Source organism: Amblyomma maculatum, chromosome 3 (assembly GCF_055883805.1).
Source record: "Amblyomma maculatum isolate TAMU_Amacu chromosome 3, ASM5588380v1, whole genome shotgun sequence".
NCBI lineage: Eukaryota > Metazoa > Arthropoda > Arachnida > Ixodida > Ixodidae > Amblyomma > Amblyomma maculatum.
In genome coordinates this window covers 114,113,465-114,126,562 of record NC_139346.1, presented here as the reverse complement: position 1 = coordinate 114,126,562, position 13,098 = coordinate 114,113,465, and the positions used below count along the sequence as shown (strand labels likewise).

Sequence of the window (13,098 nt, the reverse complement as noted above, 5' to 3'; positions counted from 1 at the left end):
CCGCCGAGCTGTGACGCAGCATTGTCCCATCGTCCGGAAATGCGCACATGCAGCGGCAATCAGTTTCTCATCGAGCACAGACAGTCTTAGCCTTGCTGTAAAGCTCTACCACAACTAGCATAATAAAATACTGACTGTTTGTTACAGATAACCCACTCTGTACGCAGCGCGCAACGATGAACGTTGAACCGGGGCCCATCCCGCGCATAAAAAAAGCTTTGGTCTGAGCCATATCTGAGCTTTGGGCAACTACGCAGCGGATAATAAGTGGCCGAGAGAGGCCGTTAGAAACAAGTTAAAATATTATTAAAAATGTGACACGTTTTTTTCTTACGCAAGAAACAAAAACTGCATTCATTCCTGAGCGAGAATATTATGTTTACTTTCTAGTTCTTTGGAGTTCTGGCAGATCTTATTTTCTGTGCGCTAGTAATTTGCCTCACAGTTCGCAGGAGCCCTCATCATCGAGTTGATGCCGCTGGCAGTAGGCAGCTGCACGCGCTTTCTTCCAAGTTGCGCGACCAGTTGTACATTGACCTTGCTGCTGACAGCTATCTACAAAATTGCGTCAGGACGTAAAAAGAGCCGCCACCTCCGCGTCCCTCGGAGCGTGGCAAGCCAACACGAGAGGGCGTTGGGCAAGCACGGTGGCAAGGGAGTGGGGCGTCGCGTAAACAGCTGGCGACCTCATGACATCATCCCTGTGCGGTGGCCAATCAGAAGGCGCGTGTGGAGTCCCGCTGGTCCAATCCCGCAGCGCCACGATCCCCCAGGTTTTCTGGCAGTTCGTTCTCGTCAGTCGAGCGGTATGGTACTGTGGGGCTGCCACTGGTTTTGGCGTAGTTTCGGCTATGCAGCGATTTGGTATGCTTCCTAGCTCGCAGTGATGCCTCATTGAGGTGTGTTCGTTCCCGACCCGCTAACGTAGCTTACCCTCTCCCGCAAAACATGGGTGTTCCTAAGAGAATCGTGATCACGGCAGTTCGCGATCGTTCATCGGAAAAAGCAGCGGCGATTATTGCACCCCGAGACTGGCACGTCAAGACCGAGATGGAAGTCACCGTAGCGGAGCCCGTTGTCACCGGACCCCCCGTCAGGAAGAGGCAGCGTCTCGATCACCTGACGAGGGAGGAAAAGATCATGAGAAGGTAAGGCCGTGTTTCGCACTTCGTTTCGATGGCGTCGGGGATAGCACGGGATTCTCGCAGAGAAAACAAAACCGGTTACGCTTTCGTCTGTTTAGAGCGAAAGCTGCCTCGACTGCCTCTCGCATTCGCTTTCACGCGCGGTGTTCTAGGTTTTTCCGCACGTCTATGCGATAAGACCTGTGAAGCCTCGCTTACACGCTGGCCACTTTTGCCGCTTGCCACGTCGACAGGCGTTGGTTGACTCCATGACGGCTTGATTTATGACGTCGAGCGACATTTGTTTGCTTTTGCTGCCGTATGGCCGTATCTATGGCGACGGAGTTGATTGCGTCAGCCGGTTTCCGCCGCCGGCTGTTTCCTTTGCGCTGCGCGAGCTTTGTTCGATACCGTGTTCGATACCTTGCCGAGCCGGGGGTTTGACGCTGCGTTTCAAAATAAAATTATTTTGTTGTGCATTCATTGATTTGTTTTGTATGCCGTATTGCTAAATAATTTGACAAATATTTTTAAGCCGTTTGTTGGTGGCTGTTGCATATGCTTTGAAGTTATTGCTAAAGTGAACAGTTACTATTGCGGGCAAAATATGGCACTTAATACAGTCGCTTTTGTAAAAAATGCCAGGTATGGCCGGCAGCGCTCCTTAATGTTGCTGTAACTTGATTCTCTGGCTTTGATTTTGCTATGATGCTGTAGTAATTCTCTTTCCCTTGTGGTCTTTGAGATGGCAGTCGCTTTTGTAAAAAATGCCAGATATGGCCGGCAGCGCTCCTTAATGTTGCTGTAACTTGATTCTCTGGCTTTGATTTTGCTATGATGCTGTAGTAATTCTCTTCCCCTTGTGGTCTTTAAGAGATGGGGTTCTTAAATTTTCAATGATGGTGATTTGGCTGCTCTCAGGAAACTGAAGAACCGTGTGGCAGCGCAGAGCGCCCGAGACAGGAAAAAGGCTCGGATGGATGAACTCGAAGAGCAGGTCACTCAGCTCCAGGCAGATGTGAGTAAAATTGTGGGCATTTTCCACATTCACCATTCGAAAGCCCTTACTAGAGGTGGCTTCCTTCATGCACTTTGATGTCTTAATATGTGCCAGTTGTGGACATCATTTGGGCAGCTTTCTGCACTGCAGAGTAAGCTTAGTTACCTGTTATTCTCCAGAAACACTCACGCAGCAGTCATGCTGTAAAGGCACTACTTGTACAAAGAATATATTCTTATTGCTACATGACCTGGCAAGTTTTCAGCATTGTATCTTTGTTGTTGAAGAAAGCTAAAATGCATACAGTATGATTTGCAAGACTTTTGCGATGCAGTTACGGGGATGACTGTGGGTATAGAGCAGTGGTAGAGAATTGTTGTTATGCAGTAACTGTACTTCCAAGCGAGAAAAGGAAGTGACATTTGACATGTCTAACATGCATGGCCTCTATACTTCATTTCATACATGGGGTGCAACACTGCCAGGGTCAGTGCCTGCATCCACAATAAAAAATAGTGGCTGGCTTGTGATAAGCGGGAAATATTAAATGCTTTGCATGCAGGCTCAGTACAGTGCAGTTGTCATCAGCTTTATAAAAAGCAGTTGTATATCAGGCAACAACTGAAACCTAGAAATTTAACCACAAGCTAAACCACACCTAATTTTTTTTTCCATTGGATTGCATTTCATGTTTGCAGAGGAGTATAGGAGGGAAGGAAAGCGTAGCAGGGGGCGGCAGAAAGTTAGGTGGGCAGATGAGGTTAAGAAGTTCGCAGGGGTCAAGTGGATGCAGCTAGCACAGAACCGGGTTAATTGGAGAAATGGGAGAAGTTTTCACCCTACAGTGGGTATAGTCAGGCTGATGATGATAACCTGGTAAAATCGTGTCCATTGTAAATGCTCTGAACTGTTATAAAGGATTTTTTATGTGTAAGTATGATTGGTTTGTGCCAGTGTGACAGCCCTATGGGTAGACTGTCGCTTCCCACGTTTGTGTAAGTGCTGTGCAAAACACTGATATTGCTGCCTTGCATTGTTCTCGGTACCCAGAGGTTAGCCCTAAAAGAGGAGAACCGCCTCCTGCGCCAGCGGCTTGAGCAGAGCGAGAGAGAGAAGGAGGAACTCCTCAGGAGGCTGGAATCCAAAGCCGACTCTTCTATTCCCTCAACCATCACCACAACCACTACTCCACCCCATTTTGCACCAGTCATCAAATCCGAGGTGAGGGGCCGCTTTATTATGCATTTCAAAGCGAGGATTAGTGTCTCTAAAACGTAGGCTTTGTAACTAGGCTAGCGAATCGAGGGGTTTCATGTGTTCTTGGATCATCGTTTGGGTGACCAGGATTTTACATTGGAGATGGCTGGCGGCGGACATGCAATGGGCTTCCCAGATCATTCATGCATAAGCATTATATGGCTGTTTAGTAGGCGGGTTTAGCATGGGCATGACTTTGTCGCTCTAAAAAAACTAGTTGGTATATCGGAAAAAGATGGTACCATCGGATAGAGCGCTAAGAAAATATGTGCAAGGGACAAAATGGTTGATGTGGGTTATTACGCAATTAGTTAGAGCCAATTAAGTGTGTAATTTGGAGCAAACTTGGCCGCCCGCCAACTTCCGGTCGTGTGTCTCAGTGGAGAAATGCGAAAGTCTGGGCATTGCTGCTGCACACGGTACAAAGAGTGCCCCTTGTCGAACACAACCAGCGTTCCGTCTAACGAATCAAAGGTCACTGCCATTCTATAATTTGTTTACATGAAAAGAACTGTATAGTATCTGTCACCCGCGGTATCTCGCTGACACTTCTTGCGGACAACACAGAAGCACTCAGGCTTACGCATTTCTCCTGTACAGATTGTGCAGTGATCTCGTGAAATTTTTTTTGATGGCATAGCTGTTTAATGGGAATTGTTGATTGGTACTGCATAATAAGTGGGTATAATATTTAGACGGTCATAGTGCTGTAGGTAGACACGCTGAACATTTGGCTGCCTGCTACCGCAGCGTGCAGCAGGTGCTTTCATTGAGATCTAGATCAGGGGTCTCATTTCGAAATTTTCATAGTCCTCCACTACGGCGTCTTCATAGCCTGAGTTGCTTGGGACGTTAAGCCCCACAAAACAAACAATAATTTGTGGAAAGGACAGTTTTTTCTACTTTACATTGCTCCAGGTTCCCACACACACAAGAGGTAGCCTCATTACTTCTGGCCGTTGAAGGTGTACAATTGCTGCAAAGGTGCTTTCACGTTGATATGCAATTATGAGAGCCTTGGGCACACAGTGAGAGAGCATTTTTTTGTCTGTTGTGTGTAGTTATTCATCAAGATGCAGTGTGGTTCGCAGTGCTGTACTTTACTCTGGCATTTTCTTTTTTTCTATATTCACCTTATACAGCCATGTCCGTCGCCAGAGGCCGGAGCGAGCAGCGGTTCCATTGAGTATGCATCACTCATCAGTGGACCTCTGCAGCAGGACCAGGTCCCGCTGCTGGCTCTTGCTCTCTGGATGATGCAATTCGGCTTCTGGCAGCTGATGACGAGTGCGACGACCTCTTTGCCCTGCTCCAAGAGTGCAGTCAAAACCTGCTCGGAGAGATGCCCCTCGCAGAGGGCAACCCTGCTCTCCCTGTTCCTACTGCTGCTGCTCTTACAACAGCAGCATCAGCAACAGCACAGCCACCAGGAAGGCCCAAGAAGCCGGTGAGAGCACTTTGATCACACTTGTAGCGTACATTTATGTAGTTAGGTTAGTTAGGTGTGAAGGGTTGTGTTCAGGGAACATGCAATGAGAGTGTTTCTACCCATAATGATCTTGTGGGCATTATGTGGCTGTGAACAGCTTTGCTATATCTTAAGACACGGCCCGTATTGTCATACATACTGATGCCCTCCAGGTGACAACTTAGACGCGTTAGTAGTAGCCCAGAAATCTGCCAAAACATAGTCTAGCGGCTCGCATACCACATCTAATTCGTATTGAATGGATTCCGCGAGACCTTTTAAGTGTTCAAAGCCATGTGGATTCTGTGGACCCGCCTTTCCATTTCAACCTCGACATCCCAAACCTCATAAAATTGCACAGTGCTATCCTACTTTTAACAAGAAAAGAGCACTTTTGACGCCATACACGTGTTCTTATACCTCCGTGTATGGTAAGCCTCTCCCAAGGTCTAACCCATGCAAAGGCGGTGGTGTTTCGGAGGATTAGAGTTTTGGTGGACCTAACACCGGCAGTGATTCGAAAGTGGCCACAATTTCGGCATTTGTATCCGCACCCTTAGTGCCCAGTCTGCGAGTCCAGCAATATAACAGCTGATATCAATCACCTGCTATGGGAATGTCCAGCGCTGAAGCAGACGCAGATCCGGTACCTGGTGGCAGCTAGCCTCTCCCCCCATAATCCGTAGTCATGTGCCATTTGGACGCAGGGACCACATCATCGCTCACTCCTCGACTTCATTGCATCAGCTAACCTGTTTTCATTTATTTGACCACACCCTTCATCCATCATCACATTCTTTTTATGCCCTGAGGCAAGATTGCAAAAAAAATACACTGATAGTCAAACAAACAAGAATAGGGCCACAAGGGGCTTTTTAGGATATGTACAGTAATGTGACCTGAACGGCAAGCTAGTTGCAAGTTATCGGGGATAGGACTTCTACAGAAAGCGGACGGAAAGGCCACTCTCCGTCGGTGTGATCTCCACTCCTGCCCTCGAGCATCATATTAAGTGCTCTGCTAGATAATGGCAACTAAGCTAAAGCACATGACAGAAAATGAGGCACTATACAAGCTCAGCTACATTGTGTGGACAACTGGACACTAAAGCATGTAATTTTTTTTTACGCATACTTGTCATAAGGCATATTATAGAAACTCGTGTAACTTACAGCTCATCAGTCACCTAATTTTTGCATTGTTGGCATAATGATGGCCCCATTCAGTCAGCATTGACAGTGAGGAAATCTGCTGCATCAAGTGGAGTGTTGTCTTGGTATTTACTCTGCTATTGTTGCAGAGTGCTTGGCAGCACTATTTCCACAAGACGACTGTTGTCTCTATTTAACTGCCCTCGTTTAGCATTAGGGCCCGAAGCTTGTTGGGGCTCTTTCAAAATATTGGTTCTGTTTTCTGTGGCTCAAACTGGCAGTTGAGAAAAATATGCTCTGGTCTTCTTGCAGCTTGGTCGAGAACAGAGCTCCTCCTCACGTCTGGTGGGGGCCTCACCAGAGGAGCTGGACTCCATCAAAGAACTGATCCACTTCGACCACGTCTACTACAAGCAGGAGGACGGTGGCAATGCAGGCACAGCTGACATTGTCATGGAAGAGGTGCCAACAACTGTAGTAGCGGCAGCAGCGACAGCAGCTGCTATTCCACAAGACCTTCACTTCTCTGCTTCATCTCGCCGTGCCTCCGTGGCAACGACAGACCCGGCATCTCCTGCATCCGTAATTGAAGTCGAGGAAGATACTGTGGTCATCATCGACGACAGTTCTTCCCCAGCCCCAGGTGACAATTTGGCCCACCTCAACCTGCATTTCACGACCGCCGGGAGGAGTGACCTGCAGGGCCTCCCAGGGGAGACTCTGTCATTACCATCACCACCCGTGTCAACTTTCAGTATGGTCCCCAGTCCTTCGGCACTGAGCACGGAGACTGGCTACGAATCTGCTCTTTCTCCACTGAGCGACTGCAGCTTCAGAGAAGACAGCCTTTTCGATGACTCCCCTTGGAAGGACCCCCTGTCGGAACTTTTCCCAGCGTTGGTGTGAAAAACAAAAACAAACTGGCAAAGACTGTGCGTGTGGAGGGTGGTAGGGCAGGCAGTGCCTCTCGTGCCTCCCTCTTTGTGCGCCTTCCTAATTTATAGACTTTCGGTGGAAAGCAAAAGCTGTATATAATGTAATATATTCCGGTAAAGTTATCTTTTTGCAGTAACCGGTGCTGCTGCTACTACTGCGGTTTGTTGGTGCTCTTGTGTAATAATTAAAGCTGTCTTGCATATGCTTGTTATCCAGACGTGGCTGTTCCTTTGTTGCTTCCAAACTACCACCTGCAGGTGTGCATGCAGCCAGCCTTTACTTGAAGTATACATGAAGTATACATGCCTTTAGAATATACATGCACTGAAGACATGCAGTACTGAACCAGCTGCCCTTTCATGCATTGTTAGTTTCTGGTAGAAATTTGCATTTAAGGTGTGACGGTTTTACCACTATTCTATAGGCATGCGTAACAGTGGTGCTCACAGCAACAGACACCTTGCTTACAGAAGATCAGAAAACCCATTCTAGGATGGAAACAGTAAAATTTGTAACATGATTACTGTGTTTGGGACGGGGGTGGTGGGGGGGGGAGTGTACAGCTGAATCACACATGCAAGTACCTGAAGTGTCCATAAAAGCGTGTTCACGTAATGTCGGCTACTCTGTCACACTGCTTCAACACGATCTGTCCGGAAGTAGGTCTTGTCATTGTTGTGCTAGTCACGTTGAGTTTTGTCTGCATTCGCCACGACTGCACCATGCTGTCGCTCAGTCGCGCAAGCATATTTTGATCCTTATACACTTGCAATTCAGTCTTTGGCTCACACGTGCAAAAACCTTAACCTTGCTGGCGTTCGTTAATGTGACAGCACTGCTTAGACACTTAATTCGTGCATTAGGGGCTCGAAAATTGGTGACGATCAATGCATACAGTACCATCTGCTCCCTTCGAACGGTGAGCCAAAGAATTCTTTTGTCTGTTGTTTGTAGCCTGCCTAAATTTACCTGCAGCGTACTCTGTCTACAATTTGATCAATATTAGTGGTCGAATTTTCTCAGACTGCCAGCCCTAGTTTTTGTGCTTGTGCTCGACGAATTTGTGCTTGCACAGAACTTTTAAGTATACGACTGCAATATCGAAGCGCATTGTTAAGTCACTGACAGTTGCCTTGCAGGGTTTAATGACATACTGCTGTGTGCTGCGTTGCTGCTCAGACGCCATGGGAAAAGCAAGATTTCAGAAATCTCGTTTCTCGAAATCCCGGCGGACATTCCAGAGGGATAACTAGGTGCCGAATACAACCTCAAATTATTCAAAAGTGTGTAGCCTGCACTTCAGGGAAACCGACTTTGCTGAGGGCAAACGGCGCCGCCTCAAGAAAGATGTAGTGCCCTCCTTGTTTCCAGAATACCCTTCGTACATGAAGCCAAGACAGTTACAGCAAAGGAATACGAAAGCATCCGGAAAAGGGCATTTCCGAAAATCAACAAAAAGGAACCTCAGCCGGCTACAAAGTGGCAGAAGTTCCAGGACGGCATAAATGCAGAAATGTCGGAGGACAGTTGTCAAGAGGCCAGCCCGTCTTATCGAGAAAGAGATGAACAGGCCAAACCTGAAAATGGAAAGGACCCACAGGAGACTCAAAATAGCACACATGCGAATGTTTCACACCGAGCAACACAAGTGAATGTTGGAGTGTCCAGCTTACTTGCAACAGAAAGGGCAAGATGGAAACGCAGAGAAAGGTGTCTGAAAAAAGGGTTGAAAGGCTTGGATGCACTGTACACCACTACAAAACAGCTTGAAAAATTGAAAGATAGCGATTTTGGTGATCTGCTGTACATTCGTCAGCAGACAGAAGAGAAGAATATTTCAGCTCTTTTTTTTAAGGAATCAAATTGTTAACTTTCACCACAAAAAAACCAACTTTGACTGAAGACAGTGCGCCATTGACTGTGCTGCGCCACCTGTCCACAAAAGCTTAGGAGCATGCAAGGAGGGAGGTGCTGCTCAAGCTACCTAGTAGAAGTACCCTTCTGAATTACCTTGGGAGCAGCTCGACTGAGACAGGTGTCAAGCATTTAGTGCAAGCGAGACTGAAGGCTGAATTAGGGAAGCTTGATGCACCCCAATCTAGTACCTGCTTACTGATAGATGAGATGCAGATAAAGCCCAAGCTTCTATACAACAAGCAGGGGGATTGCTTGGTTGGTCAAGTTGATTAGGGCATAGCAATTTCACCTGACGGTGAGCTTGTTTTGGCAAACTCCTTGCTATGCTTTGTCATAAATGGGTTCAGCACTACTAATGAGATTCCTGTTGTATACTTTTTTACGCAAGGTCTAAGCAGCTCTCGGCTATCAAAGTTGGGTCTCTATGTGATGAAAAAAATGGAATTAGGCTTCCAAATAGTGTGCCTGGTGACAGATAACTACAAAATGAACATAAGTGCTATGAAAGAGCTCCGTGGTGAGGTTTTGACCTATAGAATCCAACACCCATGCAATCCCACCTGAGAACTTTTTAATAATGAAAAATGTGCAGTCCCAGTTTTTGTCACGAGACCTCGGCAAAGCTTGTAAGGTGTCTTCTTCCCACCTAAAAAGGCGCTATGAAATGCAAAAAACATGGCTGGCCAAGCCAATGAGGAACTTGAGCAGGAAACACGTCTACCCCAATAATATTGAAAAGATGAACGTTAAGAGGGCAGTGGAGGTATTTGCTTCCGATGTTACTTCAGCACTAGAAGTTCTCGTGAAGCAAGCGGGCCTTCGTTGCCATCTCGCTTTTGCTGCTGCAGGCCCGACGATAACCTTCATGCGAAATGTATATCGATAGTTCATTTTGCATGATACAAGCAACACTGTGCAACATGTCCAGCAACGCTTTCCTGATGTGAGGCACTACGACAGCCTAGATGATGATCACCTTGAGTGGCTAGAAATTATGTTTCCCTTGTACATGGAGGAGTTGAAGAGCAATGCATCATCTCCTAGTGGATTCCTTACGGCTGAAATGTATGAAGCACTCCTGCTCACGACATACTCTACTGTTCATTGCGTCTGCTACCTCTTCTCACTAGAGAAAATTTCGGTTTTATATCAATAAGGAATTTTAGCCGTAATTTCCATCAAATCATTTTTTGGGACATTGAGGTGGTCGGTGGGTTGCAGTGACCAGCTGGATGTCCGTTCTGTGATCTCAGTGCTAGAAAAAGTTCTGAAGATGGGCATCGCAGCTGTGTTACTGGACAGTAACATTCCTTACGCTGAAGAGACTGGACCATCCTAGGGTGTTTTACTCAAAACTCAGGTGTCGAGAAGCTCAGCTGAGCTTCCAAAGCAAGCTGTAAATGTACTGGACCATCTAAAACAGCCAAATGTGGCAAAGTGGATGTCCTTTCTGTGATCTCGGTGCTAGAAAAAGTTCTGAAGATGGGCATCGCAGCTGTGTTACTGGACAGTAACATTCCTTGCGCTGAAGAGACTGGACCATCCGAGGGTGTTTTACTCAAAACTCAGGTGTCGAGAAGCTCAGCTGAGCTTCCAAAGCAAGCTGTAAATGTACTGGACCATCTAAAACAGCCAAATGTGGCAAAGTTTGCAACATGGCAAGTGTCAGCAACAGTTTATATGGGTGGATATTGCCCGTGTTGTTAAGGAGCATATGCAATGTGATTACTGCAATGCAATCATCACCAAACCTTTGACTAAGCAGCCACTTCAGATGCTCACTTTTCACCAGGACAGGGGTGGACTGTTATACCCTTCAGATACCCTGCTTCATGTCCTATAGACCCTGCAGATATTTGTCCAGATAACACTTAAGAAATGCCGAGCGCTTCACAAACCACTGCAAACGATAGATGCAGCTGTACCAGCTGTTTCTAAGTCAGGCCTCCTTCACTGCCCAAACAGCAAGCACCATGCACCATGATGAAGCTAAGTTGGTGTGCTCAAGATTTATAAAGCCGCTGCTCGTTAACTATGCTTTTGCAGCCACTGATAAGAGAAGGGTGACATTTACAAAACTTCCAGAAGCCACTGTCAAGGAAGTATGTGAAGTTGTAAATTGACGCTTCAGAGTGTTTCTTTTCAACGCTGGGAATAATTTTTTTTTTCCTTGTTCTGTTTGGATGTAAAAACAAGTTTTTTTTTTTTTTTGCTTGGCTTATTGTGGCTTGCGGGGTTTAACGTCCCAAAGCAACTCAGGCTATGAGAGACGCCGTAGTGGAGGACTCTGGAAATTTCGACCACCTGAGGTTCTTTACCGTGCACTGAGCACAGCACACGGGCGCCTTGCTTTTCGCCTCCATCGAAAAGCGGCCGCCGAGGCCGGGATTCGATCCCGCGCGTCTTTGGGAACAATAGTTTTATAGCGCAGCTCTTTGGCGCCCGTTCCTGGGTTTCGCGGCGGCGTCGGCGTTGTCCCTCGTAACCAGCTCCACTTTCACTCCCACCTTCCTTCGTTCCCTTACGGCGCGGTTGCTCTGTCCACAGAAAACGAGTGAGACAGATACTGCGCCTTTCCATTCATGTGAACCAATTATGAAAGGCACGCTTCACAGCTCAAGTAGACTTTCACTCTCACCTTCGTTCCTCCCCTTACGGCGCGATTCAGGTGTCCACAGAAACAAGTGACCAACACTTCGCCTTTACATTCGTGTGAAACAATTATGAAAGGCACGCTTCACAGCTCAAGTGGAAGACGCGACCACAAATGGTGCACACTGCAAAGATAATTCATGAATAATGGGTTCCGCCAGGGGGCGCCGAGGAGTGAAGACGCTGCCACGTCGAGCTCTGCTGTTAATGGCCTTTTTCGGCAGCTTTTGGGTGCACCCAGCAACATCTCACTTCGGACCGATTTTCGGAAGTCCCGAGGATCAAGTGGAACCAACTCTCTAAAAGGTGGGACCACCAATTTGGTCTTTACGATACTTTGAAGTTCGGAGCAACAACGCCGCCAAGTTAAGCCTAGCGTCCGAGCCTAGCGTCCGGCCTAGCCGCCCTCGAGGGAAGACCCTCGGAGCGTGGACGGCATGGACTGGCAGGGCGAGGAAAATCAGAGCTACCAGCCGAACTCTGACACTATAGTAAGGACGGAAATATGGAGGCGGTTGAGGCCTTAGAAGAAAATTCATGGTTCCGCCGACAAGGAGGCAGATATGTGAAGGAATGCGACGCAGCGTCCCAAGCGAAGAAGGAGGCACCCGTGAAGGGGAGCGAAGGGACCGAGGCCGCCAAATCGCGGCAAAAAGCGATAGGAAGGTCACTCGCCGAGAGATCCGTAGGCACGGTCAGATTGAAAATACCGAAGGAGATGTTCGGCGTAGTGCTGCGACCGCACGGCGGCGCCGATCAGCTGACAAGGAAAGCGGGACCGAAGCTGCGCCAGGTCCTGGTTACGGCTGCAGGCCTCAACCTGAACGGGGAAGACAGATTCATCGCCAACCCGAAGAATCAGTCCCTACTAATTATGACCCCGGAGCTCGGCAGGGCGAAGCGGTACGAGCAAATTACGACCATAAAAATCGGGCCAGTTGAGATAGACGCAACTGCTCACGCGGCCATGCCGGAGGGCGGCAAGGGCGTCATATACGACGTTCCACTGGACGTCACGGAGGAGGAAATTCGGCAGGGACTCAGAGATAACCCTGGCTACATTGGAGCGAGGAGGCTCGGGAAAAAGTCTAAAACCGTGCTCATCATTTTCGAAGAACAAGAAGTCCCGCGAGAGGTGTGGTTCAACGGATTGCTATACCGGTGCAACCTCTACAAAAAGAAATTCGATGTGTGCTACGCATGCGGCAACCTAGGACATCGGTCGGACGTCTGCCCGGACCCCACCAGCCCTCGACGCCGAGGGTGCAGAATGCTTAATCCACCGGAGGGGCACGAACAAAATTGCGAGCCGCAATGCCTACTGTGCGGCGGCTGCCCACCCCCTGGGGCACAACCGCTGCAGAAGCATGTACCGGACCCCGCACAATCTCAAAGTCCGACAAGCAGAGAAAGAAGCCACCCAGGCTCAAAACAAGCAGCAAGAGCCAACGAAAACCCGGGGCAGATCGAGAGGAAGAGGCGACGCCGTGGGCACAACGGGCCGTGCGAGAGACTCCAGCGCCACCAGAGATGAGCCCAGATCCAAGAGCAAGAACAGGGGGCCGCCACAACCACCGCCACCCAAGGACGACA

At 48.2% G+C, this 13,098-nt stretch overlaps 1 protein-coding gene across 1 annotated transcript; it reads left to right on the top strand.

The window, feature by feature from the left end:
- Positions 1–771: 771 nt before the first annotated feature.
- Positions 772–6,523, top strand: LOC146195744 (X-box-binding protein 1-like). The gene is made up of 5 exons (XM_084597892.1): positions 772–1,148; positions 2,046–2,142; positions 3,175–3,345; positions 4,524–4,828; positions 6,313–6,523. Exons 1-5 carry the CDS (start codon positions 949–951, stop codon positions 6,386–6,388), a joined length of 849 nt encoding a protein of 282 aa, XP_084454018.1. The 5' UTR covers positions 772–948; the 3' UTR covers positions 6,389–6,523.
- The last annotated feature ends 6,575 nt before the right edge of the window (positions 6,524–13,098 follow it).

Excerpts from the sequence above, each read along its gene's own strand:
- LOC146195744 (XM_084597892.1), top strand. The coding sequence starts at position 949 with ATGGGTGTTCCTAAGAGAATCGTGATCACGGCAGTTCGCGATCGTTCA. Across the intron at positions 2,143-3,174 it reads TCACTCAGCTCCAGGCAGAT|AGGTTAGCCCTAAAAGAGGA; the intron begins GTGAGTAAAATT and ends CTCGGTACCCAG. Across the intron at positions 3,346-4,523 it reads CACCAGTCATCAAATCCGAG|CCATGTCCGTCGCCAGAGGC; the intron begins GTGAGGGGCCGC and ends CACCTTATACAG.